Raw genomic sequence first — 26,185 nt, 5'->3', positions numbered from 1 at the left:
AGCAAAACTGAGGTTTTTCTGGTTGGTCCTAGTCAGGCCAGCAGTAAACCAGTTAACTTGGGGCCTTTGACTCAGTTTGTTAAGCCCACTGTTACCAACCTTGGTGTTAAAATGGACCATGAACTCAACCTTGATAAGCAGGTTAGTGCTGTTGTGAAGTCAAGTTTTTTCCATCTGAGAAAACTCGCTAAGGTAAAAGCTTTCCTTTCAAGACACAATTTTGAAATATTGATTCATGCTTTTGTCTCAACTCGGCTGGACTATTGTAACGCTCTTTACGCCGGCATTGAGGAGAGGTTACTCAAGCGTCTGCAGCTCGTCAAAAATGCTGCAGCTCGCCTTTTAACTGGCACACAAAAATATGACCACGTATCGCCGGTGTTGTCGTCTCTTCATTGGCTTCCTGTCCGCTACCGGATTGATTTTTAAGATCTTTTATTTGTTTTCAAATCTTTAAATGGTCTTGCCCCACCATATTTGTCTGAACTGTTGGTGTGTTATGTGCCGGGACGCTGCTCTACTTGTGGTTCCTGATGCAAATCTCAAACGTAGGGGTTATCGAGCGTTTTCTATCGCTGGTCCGAAACTGTGGAATGATTTACCTCTGCACATAAAGCAATCAGATTCTCTTCCTGTTTTTAAGTCCCGTCTTAACACTCACTTATTTTCTTTGGCTTTTAACTAATCCGAGACTGTATTTTACTGAAAAGTTGTCAGTGGTGTCTTATTCATATTTTCATGTCTTTTTCTATTGTTTTTATTTTGTGTCTGTACAGCACTTTGGTCAATACTGTTGTTTTTAGTAGTGCTTTATAAATAAACTGGACCGGACTGGACCTATACTCCGTACTACAAGAATTACTCCATAAAATGACAACAATCTGAAAATAGTCAATTTTAATGAACGTTCCTGGTGCTGAATACAGTTAAATGTCCAAAAATCTACTTGTTACATTCTGCATATTTTTCCAAACTCTCCGACAGCAGGGCTTCGAGGCCAACACTGGTTTTCCTCTGGCAGCATCTCTAATATCTCATCTCAGTTCTTAGTGTTGTGTCCACTACTCCTGGTAATAATGTCAGAGAACATTGACTGAATTCTATCCCAGATTTTTCTTGCAGGCTGGTCGTGATGTTGTTCACTCCTGGCTCAGATGTTGAATTAACGACACGCCAACACACAATTTTCTTGGAAAAAAGACGTTTATAAAAACTTTTCCTTTGATGACACACAGAAGGCTAAAGAGGAATCTCATTAGTTACACAGGGTACAGCTCCTTTCAGAAGAGATCCTTACAAGGCTGAGAGAGCATCAAAACTTGCTAATCTCCAGAAAGTCCTCCACTGGCCTACTGGTTGATTCCACTGGCATCGTCTGTTCAGAGAACCTGAAACGAACCTGAAATGCTGTCCGAGTGCGTCGACACGGGTCCCAATCCGAACAACTCTGAATTCTTCATGTTTGGAAGAAAATAATTTGCTTAGAAATGATAAAAGAAAGAAAAGACACGCTTCATTAACGGCAGCAGGTAGGTGATCTACGTGCTGAAGGAAGGAGTGGAACAAAGTTACACTCATTTGAAATGCTACAGGGTGGGTAGAAAACAAACAAACCCCAAAATGGTCCGATTATAAGAAAATTATGAAAATATATTAAAACAAAACAGACGCAATGCAAGATTGCGGATGAGGATCCACAGCACACGTTTCACCATCCCTCCCATTCACTCCAAATAAAGATAAATGACAACTAAGAAACAACAAAAAAAACAAAAACAAGAGACAAAACCTGTTGGACTTGATGGCTTGTAGTGTAAAGCTTAACTCTGTATTGGGTGTAAAGCATAAAAATAAATATTTGATGGCTTAGAGAGCAATAAATAATCCCATGCTTGGATGGCTCACGTTCTCCAGGAATAGCAGATTCAACAACAGGTCGTCGTTTCAACTCCCAGTAAACAATAATCCACAGCTTCACTCTGCACTGGCTGTGCGTCATGTCGGTCTGAGGGGGGAAATGTGGAAGAGCAGCAAACCGTCAACCTGACACGCAGCAACACCAGGGCAACCGTTTCAAGACAAGCACAAAACCTCTGTTGCGTTTTGGCAATCAGCTAATAAGTCACTGAAAACTCCAATTTTCGGAAAAGGCTTCCAAGGTGGAACTTTTCGAAGACGCTCTGGGCTCTGCTATCGTGTGTGTGTGTGTGGGTGTGTGTGGGTGTGTGTGTGTGGTTTCATTACAGCGCCGCCACGTGGACCGACATGCTAACCGCACCGTTTCCCCTAACCGTTTCGATGGCAATGGACATGGTTTTCCAAACGCTGCTGCATAAACGTGTAACTTCTCTGAAATTAAAACACAAAAACTTGAAATGTTCTCGTACAACCGTTGCCCGAGTGTCACCCAGCGTTTCTAGAAGTTCCACCCTGAGAACCATTTTCAGTCTAAACCGTGAGATCTGTGGTCCACTTCACTTTTCATTCGAAAGTCTGGTTTGAACTTTTCTTTGTAAATATAATGAAAATACTGAAAAGAAGTAGCTCAAGTCCTGGAAAGCAGTCCCAGAACAAACAAACAAACAAAAAAATCAAATGATCTGAAGTTTATGGTCACTCCAAGTCAAACAGCAGACCTAGCAGATAACCTAAACAGCAGGTTTAAGGTCACAGATGAGGCGACTTCATATAATCCTGTTTACAGTATTCTGTTGAAACTGCGACTCCACTGTAGTGAACTGTGGAGAAGATGCAGCGCTTGGGATGTCTGAAGACCACAGGGTTGCACTTTGTGTGCCAGCAAGGCGATGAGGACTCCGCGTTATGCTAATGACGGGCAGGTGTGGCAGACTGAGGTCAAACTCCTCTCTGCCGCGTCACTCGCTCCACCGAGGGTTCACGGACGAGTTCTACTGGCGTGGCGAGGACCGAGAGGAGGACGACGAGCAGCCATTCTCCCATCTCAGTGGCCTGCCAGGATTTGGTCTTTGAACATCTTTTCTCTCACGTGTTGGGGGGGGGGGGGGAAATCATAACATTATAAAATCAAGACAAAACACAAAATCAGTTCACTGAAAACAATAATTCCAGTTCAGGTCCAGAAAAAAGTCTTTTTGGTATGGAATGAGACAAAGAGCAGATGAGAAAGACTGGAGGAGTCGGAGAAACAGCAGCCGTCACCTGATTGTGCTTTTCAGAGGGTCAGACAGGCAGTCCTGCTCAACGTTACTGGAAGTTTCCGTATATGATGCGGAATAACGATCGACGAACGAGTAACGAACGAATGATCTTGACCAGTACCTGGACTAACCACAGTCCGGGGAAAAGGCTTTGTGGACACATGAAAGAAAAATAGGGCTTTCTGACAACACACACTCCTGGGGTGTGAGTAACGGGGAGCAGGACTGAACGGGGCGCCACACACTCTCACCCGGGATGGATGGACTGGAGAGAGGGAAGGGAGGAGAGGGGGAGGAGGTGTGGTGAAGAGAAGAGCGGCCTCACAGCACTCGCTCACAGATCTGCTTCATGTTTTACAAAAATCATCCCAATAAACAATGTCTACAGAAAAATGTCAGAACGGCAGATCGAATGGCTGAAGGTGAAGCAGATCAGTGAAAAGCTGAGATTAAAGACTCCTTCTATAAAACATGAAGCACATGGGTGAGCTGCGAGGCTCTGCTTCTCTCAGGATGACTCGGGCAGTGGCAGCAGCGTCTGGATGACGACTAAACGTCACGTTCTGTGAAGCTGCGACGCCCCGTCGACTGTTCTCCGGACGTTCATGGGGAGCGGCGGCGAGGGGAACGTTGCTCCGCCTCAAATCTACTGCATGTGAGAACTAAGAGGAAGCGGCTGCTCGGAGGAGTGCGTACCTGCCGCACGTCCGAAACACCCAGAACTCCTCCGTGCTCCAGAAATAGAGAGCCTTTCCAGTTCGGTTTGGGTTCAACAGCACAAGAAAAGCGTCTGATGCGTCTCTGTCTCGGCCGGGCGGCGGCGGGTTCAGGGAAAGCCGCCGCTAGCCCAGCTGGATCTGCCCGGAGTACGTGGTGAGCAGGAGCATGATGGAGAAGCCCGTCAGCAGGCCGGCGTTCTGGATGGCGAAGGTCAGGAGGAAACTGCTGCCGCCGGCATCCTCTTCCTCACGACTCACCTCGTTCATCTCTGGAAACTGAAGACATTTCTACACTTACTACAGAAAATGACAGCAATCTCAACACAGAGGCAACTTTAATGGAACCTTCTGGAGCAAAATCAAGAGAAATATCCTCAAGAAACTCACACTGGGGTTGACAATGGCAGAACTTTGGGTCAATTTAAGTTTGGAAATCACCGAAGCAGCAAGAGGTCATGAGTTCAACATACTGCATTTCTAAATGAACAACTTCACCTGCAGGACATGTTTGTGTTTAACTTACTGGGTCAATATAGGAATAAAAAATAGTCAGGCCTATATTTGTATTCACTGACCATGTCTGCCAACGCGATGTAGAGGAACATTCCCCCCGCCAGGGCGAAGATCCAGTTGGGGGAGAAGCTGTTGCCGGCCAGGATGCCGAAGCCCATGCCCAGGTAGCAGCAGCAGGCGGACAGGAAGTTGAAGAACAGCGCCTGCTGGATGCTCATGCCGGCGTTCAGCAGGATCACGAAGTCTCCTGCAGGGACGGCAGTCACAGCAGGGTTTGGGGTTTGAACACGACGCGTGTGAATGAACAGTCTGCAGCACGTCCGGCGGACCGGCTCACCCAGCTCATGGGGGAACTCCTCACACAGGATGGCCACCGAGGTGCTGATGCCCTGGAAGACGGAGGCGGTGAAGGAGGCGCCGATCGCCAGGCCGTCGATGAAGTTGTGCAGGCCGTCGCTCAGCGTGATCATCCAGGCCAGAGTGCCGATGTCGGAGTAGGTGGTGCCCTTCAGCCAGTAGCAGCCTCCACCGCCGCTGTCTGGGCTCTGAGAGTCCTGGGGAGGGAAACACACAGAAACTCAAGCAGCTCAGCAGGAGGAAAACACAAAGCTAAATCCTTCTTGAAAGGCTTAAGCCAGTGGTCAGTAACTGGCGGCCCGCGGGCCAAAAATGTCTGGCCCGCCAGTTGAATTTAAGAATCTGAGGCAGCTGCTTCACGGAGGCAGTAACACCGTCCATTAACCTGTCAGTACCCATCTCCTCCTAAACCTCCTTCACTACCTGTGAAACACCCTGAAACCCTCTGATTCAGTGAACAACCTGAGCCGCAGCTCCGTGATGCATTCAGGGACTCTTCGTAAAAGCATCCTGCTGCTAGGCGTCTCAGTCGGCTGTTAGCTTAGCTGTTAGCCACCGACGAACTAGCTGGATTTGAACGATTTCTTTGTGCTAAAATATCAGTCGACGGGATGCAATCTCAACTTCTGAGACGATGGAAAGAAGATTTAAAAGCTGAGCGTCTTGGATAGAACAGGAAAAGTTGTTACTGACGGACAGTTCAGTTCTGAGAGGAAGGATGTGAGCGCGGCTTGGAGAGAAAGAGGGAAACATTGTTCTGGTAGGTTTCATTTCTGGTTTACTGTTCTATTGTTTTCTCATCATCTTGATGTTCAGTGATCATCAGGAGTGAAGCTGCAGCTGTGAGGCGTTCAGGTTCCTCAGGCTCTTTTCAGATCAGAGGTCTTATCAAACATTTGTAAAAACTCACAGTCGGCGCTTCTATATGTTCGTTTCTAAGGAAAAGCGATCAGTCACAACATTGAAATGGTTCTAAATTGTTGGCAATACACAATTATAATTTATTAAAATGTACTTTCTACGTTTCACACACATTCTTGTCTTAAAAGACAGTTTATTTAACAAGTTGGTGACTGAAGACAGCAGCCACAGTGATCCAGGCTGCTGTTGTCAGGTGTTTCATAATTCACCTTATTGTTGTGTTTTTTTGACTTTACTAAGTGAAGCAGCCACCCGTCACAAATACAAGCAATTTTTTTTATAAATCACAAAATTTCTTACATCATTGTTTTAACGTTCAAGATTGGATAGTTGTTTAGATTGGAAAAGAAATATCTTTGATTAAGTGCGCAAGTGCAAGCACCACCCCCTCGCAATACAAGTGCCCAAAGAATAATTGGCCCGCTGCCAACTCAAGTTGCCTACCCCTGGCTGAAGCTGAATATGTGTTGCAGTACCACTTTGTACCACAAGATGGTGTCAAAACTCACATTAGTGTCAAATCTGCCATCAGACCTTTGCAGTTGTACTTCCTACCCAGTGATTCACTGCTTCCCTCTAACATTTCAGCAGCGCTGACCTGTTTGCCCTCGGCTCCGTCCTCTGACGAGCGGGCCGAGCGTACCTGTGGCGTCTGCGCGGGGCTGAGCATGAGCTCGCCCTCTCCTGCGTCCACCTTGCCCAGAGCCAGGCTGCTCGCCTCGCCGTTCTGCTGCAGCTTCTCCTTCTCGCTCTCCTCCACGTCCCTGTCGGGCGTCGAGTAGCGATCGGTGTGCGGGAAATGGCTGTGGCCGTGGTTCTGAGGGGCAAAGAGGAAACAAACTGATCAATAAAAGCATCGTTCCGGAGAATTCACAAGGATTTACATTTTCAACCCAGCTTGAAAAGTCACCTTGGTAGGTGTCACGGAGCCTGCAGATATAGCTGAACAGAAACTGATCAAATTTAAACATAAATTGATCACGCTGGTTGAATATAGGTAGAAGCATTACGATCTTATCAGAACGCTGGAAAAGTGAAGCCTCCTTCTGATTTTACACATAAAAGGTCTCCTGAATAGGGTTTTTTTCCCCCACACTGGGACAGAAGTTCAGACTCAGTAAAAGGGTTCCTGAGATCAATCACTTCAAATCAAAAGGTTCAGAAAACTCTTAAAAAGCTGTAACATGTCACCAGGTTACTACACTGTCACAATGTTATGTAAAACATTTCTGAAATGTGCAATTCTGAGATTTTCAAACACTATCCTCCCAGAACAGAACATGCTGTAATGAAATGAGAATAAAGGAATAATCTACAGTCACCTACATCACAGATTAACTTAATCTATCAAGGAAAAGTCATTTGTTATATTTTTTTGAACTATAATCATGTCAAATGTCTCACATCACATATTACTCTTATTATAATTTCATGGCCTAAAACTAACACTCTTATTCAATTGCATGCGTTTCGTATTTTGTATTTGAAGTTTTGAATACAAAAATTAATTCCTTATTTGTAATCAGTGTTTACACGGTAATCAGTTTACAAATTCATCATAAAAACCTGATTTTATACCAAGATCAATAAATATCAGCTACCGTCCATAACCCAAACACTGATGTTGGTCAAAATGTTCAAATCTGTGTATCCAGAAAAACACACGAAATCACTCCTAAATCCGAGGCCCTGAAAACACGGACGGCTGCTCCTGGAGCACTGAGGTCTCTGTGGAAGCTGTGTGTTGCTGCTGGGGGTGGGAGGTGAGACGGCATGACGGAGGAGCCGATGTGGGTCAGAGAGCGGCAGTAATTGGATCAGCAGGTGAAGCTGTTGAGTCGTCCCCCTGGGACCTTGTGGCTCGAATCAGAGCAGCCACACGGTGGAGCCCCGGGACCAGGAGGAGCTCCTCACTATCCCCAACTCCTGCTTTTAGGAGTCTGATCAAGACTGTGCAAGGCTTAGAAAAAAAAAAAAGAAGAACAATCTACTGGTAAAACAGCAGTGAACGTATTTAAGGTGAGGCTGGAAAGCAGCGTTTGTAAGAGGTGCAGGAAGGGGAGGAGCAGCTGTCAGACTGGATGTGAATCCCTAACAGGCTGTGCTGGAACAACTCGCTGTACGTTTCTAAAACAAACACTCACGTTTCTGACACCACAACTGTAGCAAAGCATTCAGACAACAATCTCAATAAATATGAATACATGAAACCGGGTAAACCTCTGGAAAGTCCACCCGAGTGGATGGCTGAAGCACATGCTCCGTAGATGTACAAAAATGACAAGACAAAAAAATTCACAGAGCAACTTCCAGACACAAGGCGATTCACAGCGCTTAGAAGAAATGCATTAAAGCTTTACAAACAAATATATTATAGAACTTTGCCATGTAAAGGCAGAACTGTTCTGAAACGAAAACGCAAAAATGAAAAAAAAAAAAAAAGATGCAGAAAAAGATGGTGCACAAGACAGGAAAACTCAAAATATGTGGTTTAGGATACTGTGTAGCCACTTAACTCGCAGTTAATTTTTCCCGTTTGCCTGGATTTGTTCCTCAAACGAGAAGATGGGAGGTTGAAGAAAAGCGCGCCCTGGAGTGAGAGCCCAGTGGTCACAGGTGTGTCGCGTACTTGACTTTTCAATGATTCTTAGAAGCTACAAACTTCTAGGACAGCAGACTGGAATTTCAAGCAGGCCATGAGGAGCGGCGCTTTGAAAGCCCCGAAGCGCCGATCAAGACCGTAGACGAATTCCGCTGCGGAGGCCGCGCGAGAACAACCGTCGCGCTTTTCCTCTCGACAGCAGCACAGACAAAAGCAGGAGGCTGTGCGTCATGGGCGCCCGTTCCACACCAGGACCTCCTGTTTGACAGGCGACGCTCTCCGAGAAGACAACACCCCGTTTAACCTGCGCAACCTGCCGCTGACGAACAGCAACAAGACGTCTGGCAGTTTTTGGAGCTGAACTTGCTCCTGAATTATGCAACAATCTGATGTTAATCCATTATGCTTTCGGCGTTGGAGGCTGAGATGCTGTCATCGTACTGTGTAATCATTCAGTTTGAACAATGACACTCATGTAAAGCTCAATTAGATTTAGATTTATAGCGTCAATGCTGTCATGACATCTGTATTGCATTACTGAGCTGTGATGGCGCCCGTCCTGCTGATACTGGACATTCTATCCCAACAGGAATGGCCCTGGCTTGGTTTTGAGATTTGTAATAGAAAGTTTGAAAACCTGTCAGTATTGTGGTTACATAGTATTATGGGTTTAGTCCCAAAATATCTAATAATTTCAAAGTCAGTTTTATTACACTGAATTCTGATAATATTGTACATTCGCGTATGTGTTGTGAATATAAGCAAAATTAGATGAAACTTGGATTTTTAGAGTGTCTTTTACTTTTTCCCCCACAGTCATTTTGTCTGATAGATGGAAGCTGGGTCCCTGTTGAACTTTGACCCGTGGAAGCTCTGAGTAATTTGGAAATGGTTGATAGAATGTTTGATGGCAGGTAACAACTCCTAATCTAAAAGACGAAAACAAAACGAGGCTCAGTTAAGACGGTTAGAAACTTACCGTGTGTTTCTGCTTGAGAAGCACTTTCAGCACCTTTTCAGTGAAGAAGAAGAGGTAGAAGCCTCCGAATACTACGGCCGACTTGGACACATAGAAATCCACCATAGGATCAAAGCCAAACGCCTACGATGGAGAAAAAAGAAGATGTTAGCGGGTGGCAAGTGTTACTGTGAAGTGTACGTCTGTTATTTGGAGCTCAGATATCTAATGGAGTAAATCAATTCAAGCGTCTAACATCTGGATAACGACACATTTAGGAGCGTCGGCACTTTGAGCTCTAAGTACAGCAGCATAACACAAGCAGCCAAAAATGATTTAGATCTCTATCATATCTGCTACCTATTGGACTGCTGCGACTTGTGTGTGCATGCGTTTCTGTGTGGCAACTATCTGCGCTTCTTCTACATTTGTGTTGCGACTTCAGTATATTTTTTGGGAGCCTTCGTGTGTTTTTATATTCATGTCATTGATCACATACCAAAGAAAGTAATCAACCAGATTTTGGTGGGTAGATAAAATCTGACATTTTGTTAAAATCTGAGGAAAGTTAACATTAATCCTGAGGAATCACAGCACGTCCCGCTGCTCTGGGAACCAAGCGGCAGCAGTGTGGACACTACCTCCGGGATGAGCTGAAACAGGGCGTTGGAGTACAGCGTGCCAATGGCCAGGGCTATGAAGTAGAGCAGCAGTCGCTTGTAAAAGGTTTTCTTCATGAAGGGCACCACGCTCGCCCCGACCAGCGAGCACAGAGAGATGAGAGTCACACACAGGATCCCATAACCCCACACTGATCGCACGGACAGGAAATCAGGGGAGGGGAGGGGAGAGAGGCAGTTAGTTCAGAGATGATCAGATCAGATTAATTACCCGGGGGGAAAGAACAAACACCACCGTCCAGTTAACACCCTGGAAAGGAAGAAAGGAGTGATTAAAATTAACCTGTGCACAGATAGCTGTGAGTCTTTGGAAGGACAGGAGGCTCATTATTCACCGGGAACGCTTCCAGACAAGTGACGCCGCCTCAATTTGTGTTTGAAGGTAGTCGTTAGATGGGCTTTCAAGCAGGCTTCAAACACCATGCATGGCTTTGATAAGAGACAGGAAGTAATTAACCTGAAATTTCCCAAATAGTCCAACACGCACACACACACACACTTTGTTTCAGAGCATCCAGGCGCTCTGTTGCGGCCTCAGTGAAGACACAAACCGTCAGGGAGGGAAGCCTGCCGGTGGAGGGATGGATCTACCGCAGGGTCACTTCCAGTTCACCTGGTCATTAAAGGAGGAGCAGGAGGAGGCGTCTAAATCCGAGCCGTCGGTAAAAACACTCCATAAAACCCAGAAAAACCCAGATGTTCACAACAGCTCTTCGTTCAGTGACTCTTCAGAAATGACAACCGTTGGTGTCGGCACCGTTTTAAAGTAGGCTTATAGACAGTTAAACAGCCGTCTTTTCCTCTCAGCACATGGTCTTATGTGGACTGGAGACCTTGGAAATGGGTGATTATATTTTAAGGCTGTAATCTTTCAATATATTCAAGCAGATCTTCATGCGCTGTCCTTTTCTGTGCCAGTTAAAAGCATGCCCTGTGATTTCCAGATGACTGCAGTCTGGGTTTGTGAGTCCGCCTGACTCGTGAGGCTGCAGCAGTAAAGAGAACAGCTCGGGATTAAACCTCGTGTCTGGCCTTCATCGCAATGCTCACACACTCACACACACTGATGATTGGCAATTGCATAGAGAGCTGAGGAAAAAAAAAAAATCACTAAAGCCTTGTGCAAACACTGATTGGAACCCATGAAAACCCAAAGCGGGAACAGAGACGAAAAGAAGCAGCGAGGAGCGGATGAAGGAGTGGCTGGTCAGAGGTGCGACTCTACGGTGAAGGCCACAAAGGCTGGGCAGCTTCAGGGAGTCCCGACAGCTGTCTGGAAAGATGGGCGAATGGCAGGATGGCAAACCTCTGGCAGGAGCTGCAGGACAGCTGTGGAGTACAGGGTGCCAATGGCCAGAGCGATGAAAAAGCCCAGCACGTGTTTCATGAAGCGCGTCTTCATCAGGGGCACGATGAAGACTCCAGTCAGGGAGAAGGCATTGATCACTGTGACGCTGGCCAGGGAGAAGCCCCACACTGAAGGTGGAGTGACAGGAATGCACCCGTGAGTGTCGAAGCTCTGGGCATCGTCATGCAGCGTCAACTCCTTCCGCACAATTACACTTTTAGGACATTTAACTTAAGCTGCATGACAAAAAAATACAGTGTCAAACAACAAAGAAAGGAAAGAATTTTTTTGTAATTCAAGGCAACAAATCAGTGTTAGGAGCAAATTAGACAACTACAGAAGTGAGCATAATTTTATTCAGTGCAAACCGATCATTTCTTGAAATCTGTAGGCAGTGACCTCAAGAGCCACAGACTTATAACAACAATGGTTTTACACCAGGAATTCTTGTTCTCTTTTCAAAATGGAAAGTCGTCTCCAAAATAAATATTTGAGTATTCACCTTGATGTAATATTACAACGACATGCACACGGCACTGTGTGTATTGTGTGCATGTAAGAGTTCACATTCAAACAGGATTTCACCGGAGGACAGTCGCACTATCGCAATGTTTTGGTTCATAACATTAACTAACTGAAACTGTGACTTATTTCTTTAATGATCTAATTTGTCTCTGTCAGCAGAAGTACTGCAACTAAGGTCCTGTTTACATGACGTTTTCACAACGCTGCAGACGAAACACAACTGTTCTGAAAAGAAACCGCAAAAATGTACTCCTATTCTATAACTGTTCTATAAAACGTAGTAAAATGTACATATTATGAAACATGGAATGCTTACGGAGAAATCAACCCCCAATGAATACGTTCCTTATTTGTCCAAATGTATTCCTGATGAGAGTCAATCACAAGTCTGAGAGGTTTATTGACAATCATGAGGACAGGATTAAGAAGTGCAGAAAAATCCACATCACTCAAAAGTCAAGCCTTCCAGGATCAAGCCTGAATACTGCTTCTGCTGCACTGAAATCCTGGGAACTGGTTTGTTTGATTGAACTGAACCCAACTTCAACCGAGGGTCTGGTTTCACGGTTTGTCTAGTGGGGGATTATTTGATTAACACTTGCATCCTGAGAAAAGATCCAGCTCCACGCCATCTGTCCCCCTGCTGTTGGCAAACCTCCACTGAGTCGGCAAAGCAACGCAGCGCTCCCAGCCAAAATATGCCGCCTGCAGTGGTGAGTGCGAGGTGAGCCGAGGGGCTCCTGAGTGGCCGATAAAGGAAAACAAGCTCGCCATCGGTGTGCGAGACACAGGAACCAGAGCTGCAGGTGACTTGGCTCGGCGTTAGTTTAATAACACCATTAAGACTTACGCAAAGGGTCTCTACAAGCATAATGAAAGCGCCGACTTATCTACGCACAGAACTAAAGTTATAAAGAGTTGTGAAACCTCCTGAAGCTGTACAGTTCTCAGACATCGGTGCATCGAAACACCAAAGGTTTTTCCACTGAGGAGGAAGCTTCGTCTCCATTCTTAGAGATTGTATTGTCAGTCCGGAGACCAAGCAGTGCAGCGTATTATGATGATCTGGCACACCAGCAGCACCAGCAGCTGGTAATTTGACACCAGCTTGACTCCCTTCTCAGTGCCTAAAATGCCTGGAATCTGACGTGATAAGAGGACCTTCTTCCAACACACTGGAAGGACGTGAAGAGCACACTCAGCACATCTGGATGGAGTTACAATGAGTCAGCAGTCAAGGAGAGAAGAGCTTCCCTGTTCTGCCTTTACATGGAAGGATCTATGCGAACGACTCAATCTGCTGACTGCAGCAGGAATTTTTATTTCGAAGCCAAACTGGAAACGCAACCCAAGCCTTGGCGATCTGCTTGTGCTTATTTTGGCTCTTTATCTCCTTTGAGGACCTTGTGATAGCACTATCTCGAGACAACAAAACACACACATTTGGACCCAAAATGTAATGAAAGACTGTTCTTTGAGGCCACACGAATCATACTTTATGACAGCAGAAGAAAACGAACCCTCGAAAGGTAACTGTTAACTAAAATGTACTTAGTCGTTGGGATTCACTGACCACAGGTGATTTTTGTAAATTTAAAACTGGCTTTGTGAGAATCTTCCAGCCATGTGGTACAGCTCCCCCACCCCCCCGGTCGTAAGTGACCCCCCTGAACCCAGCCGTCCACCTGGCAGGACAACGCTCACAGTGGCGTCACCCAACGTGGTCGAATCTGATTGGCCAGTCCTCACAGGGACACGTCTCCTCCATGATGCCATCAGTCCCCCCCCCCCCCCAATCTATGGCTCTAAACAGCTCAAAATAAAGTCAAACATCTACAATTTACTACATATGAAGTAGCAAAGTGCACGCAGAATGTGTGTCTTATAGCATAGCTTCACTCCAGCAGCGTCAGGCTTGGCAGTAAGATTTCACCTGGATTTTAAAATAAGTAAGAACTCTACTGTAAAAACGTTTCCATTTGTCACCCTGTATGGAAGAAACGCTCCCTCTAAACAATCCGTCTTCTCCATCAACCAAGTCTGACTCCTCTCAAACTGATAGTTATTGAGCGGGTCAACTTTGCTGGGCGTGGCTAGCCCGTCACTACTTCCTGGTTCCTCAGACAATCATATGTGACTTTCCAAAGTTGTCAAACAAGGACTGCAGCATTCCATATTTTATGTCCGCAGAACAGCAGCCGCCTGCAAATAACGTGGGGAGATGGATTCTACACATCAATTCCTGTGTAATTGACAGAAACCCAGAAGCGTCTTAGCATTTATGCATTCATGTCATCTATTCCAGCAATGCAGGACCTGAACAGGGGCTGTTTGAACGCACCTTCGGCGTCTGAGGGCCTGGGAGAGGTGTCGCTGCTCTCGTCGTCTTGCTTCTGAGTCCTGCAGGTGCCGGCGTCCAGCTGCTGCAGCATGGTGGGACAAAGCTCCTGCAGACCCCGCCCGTCCAGCCGGGACTGCTCGCTCATGCTGTAGATCGCCAGCGTGTCTGCAGGCAAGCACTGCAAACGGAAAGATCACGGATTCTGTCAGGCTGAAGTCTGGACCTGGACCCTCCGGGTCTCTATGGACCCGCTTTGTGCACTGCTGTGGTCATGTTGGACCAGGAAGCGCGTTGAGCTTTATGTGAAGGTCAAACGAGATACAGTAATGTAAGTGTGATTTCCAGACATGGTGGCTTTAGGTTAAAATCCAAACTTCAGATGACAGAATGTGCTTCTGCACCTTGGATCTGTTGGATTTGGGGGGCATGGTGGTCACGGACGTCTCTGCCATGTTGCTGCCGTTGCTGTCGCCATCCCCCTGCCCCTGGCTGAGCACTGCTAGCAGAGAGCGCAGCTGAGGCACAGAGATGGTGCTGTTCTCCCCGTAGCGAGCCAGCAAGTCCTCCAGCACTTGAGTGGGCGACGGGGTCTGGCTTTCCCCCTGCCCCGAAACCCGGCCCAGGGGCCAGACCAGGAGGAGCAGGGCCAGGACCGGGACCGGGACCAGCGTGCGCTGGGAGCGCTGGTGGGGGACTGTTGTTGCAGCGCCGTCATGACGGAGCCGTATGAGCATGGTTTCCTCTGAGGATTGGAGAAGTTGACCTTTAGGGGCAGAAAGAAGCGTAAACTCAAAACAATGAAACAATGAATTCCTACATAAAAACCTGAACCCTAACGCCTGCATGCCTTCTGAATGGGTCTCCGTGTGTGTTGTAGGTGAAGGGGTGGGGGGTGCTAAGGAAGTGCTAGTGAAGCACGGCGCACACCGAGTCAACACAAAGGGCCAGTGTGGCTCCGAGCATGGAGAAGAAACAGGAAGTCATCAGGATGAGCACAGCCAGTGATTACATAGAATTACAGCACACATCCATCAGTGTCTACCCAGTGACCACAGCAGCAACAGCGGTCAACCAGGGACGCCTTGGTAATCCACTCCATGAGGTTCATGTCAATCAATCATTTCCCAGAGGCTTACAAATTCAGCCATACCTACAACTTACCTATTTCTATGCCTAACCTTCAGATCGGATTCCACTTTTCAAGACAGCGATGGACATTTTGAGGAAAATTCATCACTGCACAGAGGAAATGAGGATATAATGTGACTGTAAATACGGTTTTGTTCTCCAAACCCATCCACAGGTGCAAGGACATGATGAACTCAGTCCCCTCTCATCCCAACCCAACTACTACAAATCATAATGCAACTGCATACCTAAAGATCAGCCCTAAAACCAAACTTTTGGAACAGAAGTTGAATCCACATATACACACAAAGTCCTCACATGGGCAGGAACTAGACATGAAGGTGTACTGACAACAACCCATTTGTTGACTTGTTCAATGTTTTTCATTTTTAAATGAAATAAGCATCAAATTCTGTGCCAGATGATGCATCCCTGCATGAAAAAGTCAAGTTTTCTATATTAAAAAAAACTTCATTTGTCTCCTTTTATTTGAATAACCAGATTCTTCACAAAGCTATAACCTGATACTTTTAACAACTTAGCTGTGTTAGTATTCAATTCAGAGGCAAAAGAACCCAAAATATTCTTTCCACAAAAAAGCTCAGTGATTCAAAACAAATGTTTTGTTTTGTTTTTTTTTTAAATCACTCACCTGGTAGTTTCACATAAAACTTAGATTAAAAGATGAAACGCACACGCGGCTCTGTCCAGATGCAACATTGGGGTCAGTGGGCACGTTTACATGGACCACGTATAAGCGGATTGTACGTGGAGCTGATTGTAAAATGTGTCATGTAAACGACCGAGTGGATCTGCTTCACTCGGAGCGGATTGTAATTTGGAGCCGATTGTATGAGGTGGTCTACGCCGATCGACAATCCGCTCCGTGTCCCTTATAAACGAGTCTGACAGCGGAGCGGATTGTACTGGGGGAGTGTTTGTTCTGCACATGCGTGTAGTGACGTGTGACGTGCCAGTAAACGGGAAGCAGCACAGTCAAAAAACCAGCAGAGAACGCCACGGTGGTTGAAAAACACCTTTTTAGTAAAAAAACCCGACAGAAAAAACATTGGAGAGGCGAGATGGAACCAAATCGCGCAATAGCGAGTTGTATAAAGAGCTCTATAGCAGAATACAAGCGAGCGCCGGCTGGTGTTATGGATTAACTGGTTCCCGTGTTAACGAATGACGGCGGAGGTCTGTGTAAACACATTTTGATTACAGCAGTTGTTAAAGTAAGACTCACAAATGACTTTAAACATATACACTCACTGTAACTGTCGATAACCGACGTTCGCAAGAACGACTACATTTTTCAATCATGTATTGGTCACAAGTTAACACGGGCACCAGTTAATTCGAAACATCGACACGCGGAGCAGAGGCAGAGCTCACAACGAGACGAGCCGCTCGGTGCAGCGGTGCTGCAGCCAGGGGAGCAGCCGCTCCTCCAGCAGCGTATCATGGACTTTTGGGACATTATTTGAGCAGATATTAGCAGATAAAAACTCTCTGCTCGGCGCTGAGGACTGCTGCTGCGGAGCTAAAGACCTGCAAGTTCCTCGTGAGACTTTGTGCGCATGTCACAGGACGCTGTATAATCCGCTTCACCCAGGGTCCTTGTAAACGAGGATTCATCGTGGATCACTTCATGTATACACTCCGTTTAATACGATTGTTTACAATCCGATTGAAAAAAACACCCATGTAAACTGGGCCACTTGATTGAAGCAACTGAACCCAACATCACATCCACCTTGGGAAATATTATATTACATACACAACACATTGGCATTAATGCCACTTTAAGCTAATGAAAGAATTTATACACTCAGTACATTATTGCATTCTTAGGACCAGAAGAGTATGGCCTGAGACCGAGCACCGCTGTCCTGTAAACGGACGCCCAAAACACAAAAGTTTTGTGTTTTTACTTGAAACCTTTGCCGTGTAAACGGGCCTACAGTGCTTCCTCGCTTTTCCATCCCTGACACAACGCTTGTTGAGCACACCACACACACAGCGCTGATTCATTGCAGGCCTCCCTGCAGCTCTGAAGCAACACTAAACAAACACACTCTTTCATATTTCGGGGCCGGGAGGAGAAAACGCTCACCTTCTTCCCTTACAGAGCCTCCGGGGATCGCCGCTGCCTGAAGCTCCTGATTCAGCCCGTCTGCTCGGAGGCTCTGGAGCGTGCTGAGCACCGCCCGCAGGTTACCTGGGAGCTGAGGTGGAGTCGGTGAGCAGTGAAGAGGAGGAGGAGGAGGAGGAGTGAGGAGAGCAGCAGGCTCCGCTGGAGTGCGTCAGCCTGTGGAAGAAAGAGAGTATTGGACTTCTTTCTGACCTTTATTCCATTCCTCAGTGTTGGTTTCTCTAATTGATTTTGTTATCAGTAGGATGGGGCTGCAGCTGAAAATATCCCTATCAGGACAGTCCACATGTTGTAAAGTTCTCGTCACCCAGAACAAAGTTACAAGTGTCTTACAAAACCTGGAATGCTCAGATCATGATAAAAAAAGAACAGATTGAGAAACTGTTTTTATCCCACAACGACCAAACTCAATGATGCAGAGATTTTAATCCACCTAGAGATAAAGCAATTTCTTATTTGCACATTGTGTTTATTTATGCTATGAGTGAGTAAGTCAGTAAAATTGATTTGTATATTGTTTTCACAGAACAGACGTCACAAAGTGCTTAACAGTAGTGGACAGTCATATAAAGATAAAAGGATAAGATAAACAGACCATATAAACAAGAGCATAATGCAGAATGCAGCCACAACAATGTTGAGTCAGTTTGTACTAGAATGCTTTTTGAACGCATCCACTGAGCGCAGGTCTAAACGAAGTTCGTTCCAAAGGCGCGGCACGTTGGAAGTCCGAGGGACTCTCAGCAGGTTCTGCTCCGCAGTGCAGTCTCTGTAGAGTGGTGTTTTCAAACGCCTGACTGAAAACGTGTCGCAGATGTTATGAGACGGAGGAAAGATGTAAGTTGTGTAGCCACGTTTTCCAACATTTTGGTTATAAAGGGGAGTTTAAATATTAGCCTATAGTTCTTCGGCTCTGACTGATCCAGGTCAGGTTTAAGTTTTGGTTCAACAACTGCATGCTTGAAGGTGGAAGGAACCAGAAATACTCACAAAAAGCTTAAACTGTAATAAATCTACAGAACCGGAGGAGTCTTCAAGACACAAAGGGTTAAAGTAGAACCAACGATGTAAAGGTGGTTCCACATGGCCGGGACTGCACAAGCAAGATGGTGGGATTTTGTCTTTTATGCCCCTGATCTTATCGTCAAAGAAGGTCAAAAAGCCATCGCTGTCTGCCTTACAGTGCACAGGGGCAGCCAACGAAGCAGGGGAATAGCATGGAGGGTGGACCGACTCCACAGCACTGTCGAAATACACAACGACAAACCTATCTTCACTGACAGAAAGCTCAAAAATCAAGAGGAAGCAAAGTCAGTGGACACTGCAGACACACTGGATGGGGAAAGAAAAACCCCCAGGGCCCTATTACTATAAATTATCAAGAGAAAGAGTGCCGTTATTTGAAAAGATACATCTAAAAGCACCAAAAATTTAATTGTGTTTATTGGAAATCATCATCGTACTACCTAAGAACACAATCGCGTTTACCTAAAATCATGCAGTCCTGGTAGAGATGCTTCGAAATATTGGAAATCTGTCTTGAATGAAGCAAAATAAGGAAGAAGGGGCGACAGAATGTCTGAAAAGCTCCCTGTTCATGGGAAGTGGTGTCCAAACTACAAGACTTTACTTGATTTGAGAGAACACATTCACTTCTGAAGGTGGATTTAGTTTATTCATTATTTTCTGTAGTTATACATTCAAACCCATCCAATCATAGAGCTAACCTCTCCCCTTCATCTGGAAGCTGCCACGCAAGGAACTTCGTCCCAGGTTCCGATAGCGAATCGAACCTGCAACCAATTACCAATCCCTGCAGTTGACTTATGAAGAAACTGTTCTCAGACCAGCCCAGAGGATACTGACCGCATGGAATTTAATATGAAACACTTTTTGAGCTAAATCCACCCAGAGTCTGTGGCCAGGAGAGATGTAAACGAGATCAGATCAAACTGTAGGAGAACAGAACGCCGTCTCAGCGTAACGCACGCATGCATTTTATCCACACCATATAGGCGTACAGTCCGCCAGCACTGGAGAACTCTCTGCCAGTGATGAGTGTGATCAGTGTGCAAAAAAGTTGTCTTCTTCTTTTGTTTCTCTTTATTTTTTTAATGAGAGGCCAGCACCGTGACGCACGGCAGGCCAATGCTGCGGTGATAGAAGGCCTTGGTGGAGCGAGCTCCTCAGTGTGAGAGGATATAAGACAATCCTGCTGAAGGCTGTTAACGCCGTGAACCTTCACCTCCTCACTGCAGAGCAAACACAGGGGGAAGTCAGCAACACTATGCATTCACTGATGGATGATCGGCGCTCATTAAATAAAAACTGTCAAGTCGCTTTTGTTTAAACTCAAATATTTGTATTGAAAACTTAAATATATACATTGAAAAAACTTAAATGTTTATTCAACAGCCACTGTAATTGTAATTCTGTTTCCACTTTCAACAAAAGCACAAATAGAGGCACTACGTGGCAATGAAGCAGATGTTGCATGTCAGGTGTGAGCTTTCACAAACACCAGCAGGGCCAAATATCACATCTGTAATATGTTTCTGATCGAACCGCCCTATAATTTGGCCTCCATGTTCACTGTTACTCAATATTCTGACTCACCTCTAGAGGGAAATAGTCTAATTTTAATGTCAGTCTCACGTGTGTGCCACAGCCCGTCCCGTCGTTCACCAGGAACATTCTTAACAGGAAGCGGAAGCTGTCAGCACGCTGTGGGAAAGCCGCCTGAGGCGGACTCCTCAGCTTCCACTACTTCGTCGAGCTGCCACAGGTAAAGAGATAGCTCTATCTTCTGCCACATTTATATTTCATGAGTGAGACCAAGGTGTGTCAAGAAATATTTGGGAGTGACAACGCAACGTTAACCACAAGGGAGGCACGGCGTGGCATAAGCACACAGAATTAAACCTGCATTCTATGTTCAAATAATGGGTGTCAGCAACCAAACGTGGCTGCAGTTTGCATTGGGCAATATCAGGACTGCTTGAAGTCAGCAAAGCAACAAAGAACCACAACACTCTACCATTACTGTAGGCAGCTATTACTGGATTTCCCTTTCAACCCACACAGGTACAACACCAAGAAAACACCTCGGCCGACAACTGAAATAAGGCGCTTTGCAGCAAAGCGTCGTCATCATATCACCACACCACCTCGTCACTGCAGCAATGCCCAAAAGAAAATTTGCCACAGAGCAAATTAAGAGTCATCATGAGCAATTCATAGTGACTTCTCACTTTTGAAATATATGTTCCCTCAAGAGGGAATTCAAGACCAGTGGAAGTCAAAACAAAATAATATGAATACATTAAGTGTGAAATACACCTATAACAATGCAAAAGAAGTACGAGAAATAGGAAAATTAGCAAACTACAACTGCAAGGATTAAAAGCTGAACATTTCTGCTCAAATACTGATAGCACAGCTGTAATCAGGATTAGCTGGTATGCACCCTGACTGTTCAAGTGTCGCGCAGCCTCCACGTCTGAGAGCTTGACTTGGGGCAGATAGCAAAGAGCCTCAACAGAGAATGAAGAAACAAAAGCAGTCTAAAGCGGTGAAATCAAAACAATGCAGACGGTGCTCTTAAATGTCAGCGTGACCGGTCAAAGCCATATCAGTGGACACGCACAAACATTTAGACAGACGCAGGCTGACCAAGGTCTAGTTGTAGCTGCTGAGATCAAAAGTGGTGGAAGAGGCCGGCCGCCGGTCTGCAGTGAGATTAGACAGGCTGTGGTGCAACACAATATCCTGACTGTGAAACAAATAAGTTTACAGATATTTTCTAATTCATCAGGAAACTGCAGTGAGCGGTCGGTATTCGGCCACAGCCAGAACATCCCTCAGAGGGAAACCGCTGAGGCAAAGTCACTGGCCATCTTTATTCACGTCAGTTAGAAAAGAATAAAACAGAAGTCTCAACTTCCTCAAATATAAAACTAGTGCATTAAACAGAGTAAACAAACTTCTTTTCAGAGAGACCTTCAGTGAATAGAACCTGGCACATGTTAACTGTGTCCATGCATGTAAAACCACAAAAACAGGGGGGGGGAGGGAGAGAGAGAGGGTGAAAAAAAAAACCCAGAACCAAGGCCTAAAAACACACATCAGATTGTAACTCGAGTTTAAAAGAAAACCAAAGAATTCAACAGCAAAGCTACATTTAGAGGTTCAAAACAACAGCCTTGAGTCAGAGGAGGTTACAAGGCTGTCTCATCCACACTGTGTGCTCTGACTATGGTGAAATTCCATTGATGGGCTCTGATGTTGAAGCTGTAAGAAAGCTTCACACTCATGCAGACTGAATCACAGCGAATGAATGAACGAACGACTGCTCAGCTCACTGAATGACTGTCTGGCCTTCACAGAAAAAAAAAAGAAAAACAACAACAGGGATGCAACGCTGCACTGTGAGACAGTTAAATAAATGTTATTGTGGATAAAGTATGAGGAATCATAAATAGAACTCACACTGTTCCTGTTTCCGTCATACTGGAGGTAATTTTAAAAGATTCATTCTTACCTGTTATGAATCAGCAGCTCTCATTCACCTTCAGACTTTCTGGCAGTTTGGGATCCGGACCGTCCTGGACCACCTTATATATCCCTGAAAAACAGTAGCGAGCAGGTGAAGCCCCGCATCACCTCATCAACCTCTCCACCAGCCCCCTAATTACTGTTTCCCTGGCTCCCCGGTCCTTGTCATCATCTGCTCACACTGTCATTAGATGAGAGGCTGATGACCGCAGGTCAGCAAGCGCATTGTGAACGCAGCCGAGAAGCACCCGGCCTGAAATTACGGGGTTCGAATGTGGCTCGGACCGGCTAACTTTTACCCAGAGGCTGGCTTAGAGGTCACAGAGGCCAACGTGGAGAGCCACAGAGCAAATGCTTACAAGCCAGACCCACACCTAGCATCATTTTTAAGTACTGGCTGACATTAGGGAATATAAAATTCAACAACATGAGCTACGCGCTGTTGAGCCTGAAAACGGATTTTGAAAGGTCCAATAACCTTTAGCATGTTATTTTGTTTGAAACTATAGGGTTATTTTTTCACACGAGGAACACCCAGTTCTCCTGTTAATTCATGAGAACTTGAGTAGATTAAAAGATTACAAGCATCAGATGTACTGGGGCATCACAGAAATCTCTGTAATGAGGGGGGGGGGGAACAAACTTTATTACATCAAGATAATCATCAAAGTGTAAAACAGAGACATAGAAATTCAAAGTTTCTATCAGTGGAAGGAAGGTGGCTGGGAAGAACTGATTAAACTTTGATCCGCAAGCAGTCAAAATTTCAAGCTTTCTCGCTGTTTGATGCCACGTCACGCATCCGAGAACCCAAAATCTCTGAATTTATTTGCCAAGTACCAACTTTCCGAGATCCCGGATGCATGAACGCACCATAATGAAGCCAGCAGTGAGTGTATTTTCATCAGTGCTCCTTTATTTCCCGCTAACAGCTGCATCATTTCCACACCTACTGTCAACTTAACATATGTAATGGACAGAATTTAAACTCACTTTTGCAGCTTTAGTTGTTAAAACAGGCAGTTGGTTGAGATCAAACGATCTCTTCTACAAACCCGGTATATCATATGCTTCTGATAAGGTTACCAATTCTTGATCACAGATTCATGTGGATTGTTTTCAAAGCAACAAATGAAAAAGTTTGTGTAGCAAGTCACAAAGTCACTTCATGATACTGATGGTATACTGAAGGTGAAGTTGGTGCATTTCAATAACTGAGAAACTGAGGACCCTCAACTGCTTGCATTTGGATCTGTGATTTACTAAGATATTAAAGTGATTTGATGAGTGACATGTTGAAATAGACATGAAAGAATAATTATCATCATTATTATGATTTTTATAAGAAGTAGGTATCGTTCAGCATAAAGTCTTGACAGATTCGTACAGTTCATGTCGCAGAACTCTGTCAATGCCTCCAGGACTCTGTCCCTGACTTCGAGACTATCCAGGACTCTGTCCCTGCCTCCAGGATTCTGTCCTCGACTCCAGGATTCTCCAGGACCCTGCCCCTGCCTCCAGGACCCTGTTTCTATCCAGACCACCTTGATGAGGGATCACTAGAAGACAGCCCACCATGCAGCTACGTGCCGTTAGCTTCTTCTGAATCACTGTAGCTCAGCAGCTAGCTCGAGGAGCGTATAACCCCCCCTACCCCCCCCACCCCCGGGTTCACGGCCGTCCACGGAGGGCCGGTGTCGGTGGAGAGCTAACCCCGGGGCCGGCGGCGTCTCTCTCGGTACCCTTCACGGTTAGCTTACCCCGGTGATGCTCTCTCTCGCTCTCTCTCAACCTTGACGTCAGCTCTCCCGCTCCGGCTCACACATACCGGGGACTGGGGCGGTCCTTCGGGACACGGGCGGCGGGATGTGTCCGGTGGTCTGCGGCGGACAGGTGGTGCTGGTGCTCGGGGGGTCCGGGTGCTGCTCTCCGCTTCAAACGAGCCTCACAGCGGAGGCGCGTGGACGATGTGTACTCGGGTCAATTTCAGTGATGACGTAGGAGGCGCGCGCGCTCACTGAGGCTGAGGCTGCGTCGCCCCCACGTGGCTGACTGCAGGTATTGCAACACGAGGAGGAGGCAACAAGAACTGCAAATATTCACGAAGTACTTTTGAATTGACAAGTTTTACTTGATATTTCAATATTCTATTAATACTCTCTTGTGTGAGGAGGTTCCATCCATCCACCCCCCGTTATCGTGAGAAGTATATTCTATACATTGTTTGGCGGTGTGCTGCTGGAACCTGCTGGTGCTCACCATCAACATCCTAACCTACTCCCTGGGGGGCGCTAACAACTGGAAAACACACGGTCTCCACTCAGTCTTCCAGGTCGTCATGCAGAATGGTTCTGTATGCGATTCTGGCGGTGGCCTGCAGGCCCCTGTTTAAAGTTCAGAGACCACGAAGCACCAGGAGAAAAGCATCGATACCAGTGTGATTTGTACAAGATTTACATGAGCCTTAACACAGGTTTACAAACTGACCCTGACAGCATGGCTTTGAGGCTAGTTTGATACTCAGGTCTCAGTGTTGTGTTGTGTCTGCTACTCTTAAAAAATTTGATTAAAAAAAATTAGTCCTGTCAGTTTTAATCGCGTTAATTGCAATTAATCGTGATTAATTCATGGAGAGCAGTCAAAAATGAACTTTTTTTAAAGTAGAGATTTATCGCAATGAAGAATATAATCCTCATAAATCAGTCCCAATGTCAGGAAAAAGACTATTATCCTCTAGTTTGTACCTGAGCAAAGCTCCAATCAGCTTGGTGACATTTTCTGATGTCTGGATCACAATTGTGGGCTTGGACAGAACCTGAGACAAATCCATCTGCAGCAAGAAAAGGAGGGATATTTTTCACAATTCATACATCAACTGGACAACCTCTACTCATTAAAGAAGATTTCTATTTTCAGTCACTAGAAAACCTTCATATATAAACCAGTCAGCATTAATATGACAGTGGTCATCAGTGAGTGATGTACAGTTATAAACGCATGGAATATTTCCAAAGATTACATGTTTTTTTTATATGTAAATTACTCAGTTGATGGCTCTTCTTTTTATACACAGAACATTTTTCAGTTCATCTAAGTAAGTTCCTGTATAATCACTACATATATTCCAATAAACAACATTGAGGATGCAGGATAATTCTCCTAGCCAATCATAAACGAATATTCAGTTAAGTGAGAAGTTTTCTTGTGTATTTAGCATTGGTACATTTTCTCCATAATATGTAAAGATAAACAAAGTTCACAATAATAAAGCCTGAAATTTTAAACCATTTCTCTCAGATGACGAGCCTCACAGCCTGCGGTCAGAGCCTCAGTGATGTGGGGGAAAAAGTGACCCATAATGGAGGCAGCCTGCTGCCGCTTTTTCTTTTTATCGGGATTGATCAGTTCTGTCGACCCACTAGTATTTCTCCCTTGAGATTGACAAGATACAATAAACACATCATCTTTGAAAGTTGGTAAAATAACTTTAGGGATTCCAATTACCTCTCTTTTTCCCTGTCTGTGTGGCGGTGTAAGTGTCTGTGTGAGTGTGTGTTTATGGTCTGACCTCAGTGATCAGTCTTGACGCTTCATGTCACTGTAACGTCGCAGCATGTCGTCCTCACGTCGAAGTTTTCACGCACATAATCAAACCCCACCGCCTCCACAACCTCCTCAACTGCCAACCACAACGCTCCAGCCCCTGGAGCAGCTCCCTCCATTAATGTGTCCACTACTTTCACAGACACAACAGTTTCTCCTCCTCCCCTGCATAAAAAAGTCTCGGCAGAAAGAGAAGAACAGAATCACCGCACATGTCCTCACAGGCTCAGAAAAAAACAATTCTCCCTAAATCTGAGTTCTTCTTGTTGTGTGTGTGTGTGTGTGTGTGTGTGTGTGTGTGTTCTCGTATTTCTATCCTTGTCGGGGCCAAATGTCCCCACAAGGATAGCAAAACGTGGAACGACGTGCCTTGTGGGGACCTTTTTCCGGTCCTAAGTAGGAGAAACAGTGTTTTCTTGACCATGTTGTTGTTACTGAAAAAAGTAAAAGTGCAAAAACATTTCTTTAGGGTTAGGCTTTATTGTGGTGTGGGTTAGGGTTAGGGTAAGGGTCAGGGTTAGGGGCTAGACATGAATGGGAGTCAATGGACGGTACCCACAAGGATAGAAATACGAGACTGTGCGTGTGTGTGTGTGTGTGTG

The 26,185-nt window shown here is 45.6% G+C and overlaps 1 protein-coding gene across 2 annotated transcripts; it reads right to left on the bottom strand.

Moving 5' to 3' along the window:
• Positions 1–1,182: 1,182 nt before the first annotated feature.
• Positions 1,183–23,938, bottom strand: slc39a14 (solute carrier family 39 member 14). Of its 2 annotated transcripts, none has more exons than XM_030104060.1 (11): positions 23,741–23,938; positions 21,967–22,050; positions 17,388–17,582; positions 14,545–14,906; positions 14,144–14,321; positions 11,236–11,405; positions 9,271–9,393; positions 6,333–6,506; positions 4,749–4,965; positions 4,474–4,658; positions 1,183–4,174 (listed from the first exon to the last, which is right to left on the bottom strand). In XM_030104060.1, the coding sequence occupies exons 4-11, from the start codon at positions 14,875–14,877 to the stop codon at positions 4,022–4,024; spliced, it is 1,533 nt and encodes a 510-aa protein (XP_029959920.1). In that variant the 5' UTR covers positions 14,878–14,906; positions 17,388–17,582; positions 21,967–22,050; positions 23,741–23,938; the 3' UTR covers positions 1,183–4,021. The 2 variants fall into 2 exon arrangements, with proteins under 2 accessions (XP_029959920.1, XP_029959918.1); XM_030104058.1 differs by lacking the exon at positions 11,236–11,405 and adding an exon at positions 9,891–10,060.
• Positions 23,939–26,185: the final 2,247 nt, after the last annotated feature.

The sequence above is a fragment of the Salarias fasciatus genome, chromosome 12 (genome assembly GCF_902148845.1).
Source record: "Salarias fasciatus chromosome 12, fSalaFa1.1, whole genome shotgun sequence".
NCBI lineage: Eukaryota > Metazoa > Chordata > Actinopteri > Blenniiformes > Blenniidae > Salarias > Salarias fasciatus.
The sequence above is the reverse complement of the archived record's forward strand: the minus strand, read 5'-3'. Positions and strand labels throughout refer to the sequence as shown.

Excerpts from the sequence above, each read along its gene's own strand:
- slc39a14 (XM_030104060.1), bottom strand. The coding sequence starts at position 14,877 with ATGCTCATACGGCTCCGTCATGACGGCGCTGCAACAACAGTCCCCCAC. Across the intron at positions 9,394-11,235 it reads TCCTGCAGCTCCTGCCAGAG|GCGTTTGGCTTTGATCCTAT; the intron begins GTTTGCCATCCT and ends TCTCCATCGTAG. Across the intron at positions 6,507-9,270 it reads TTCTCAAGCAGAAACACACG|AACCACGGCCACAGCCATTT; the intron begins GTAAGTTTCTAA and ends TTTGCCCCTCAG.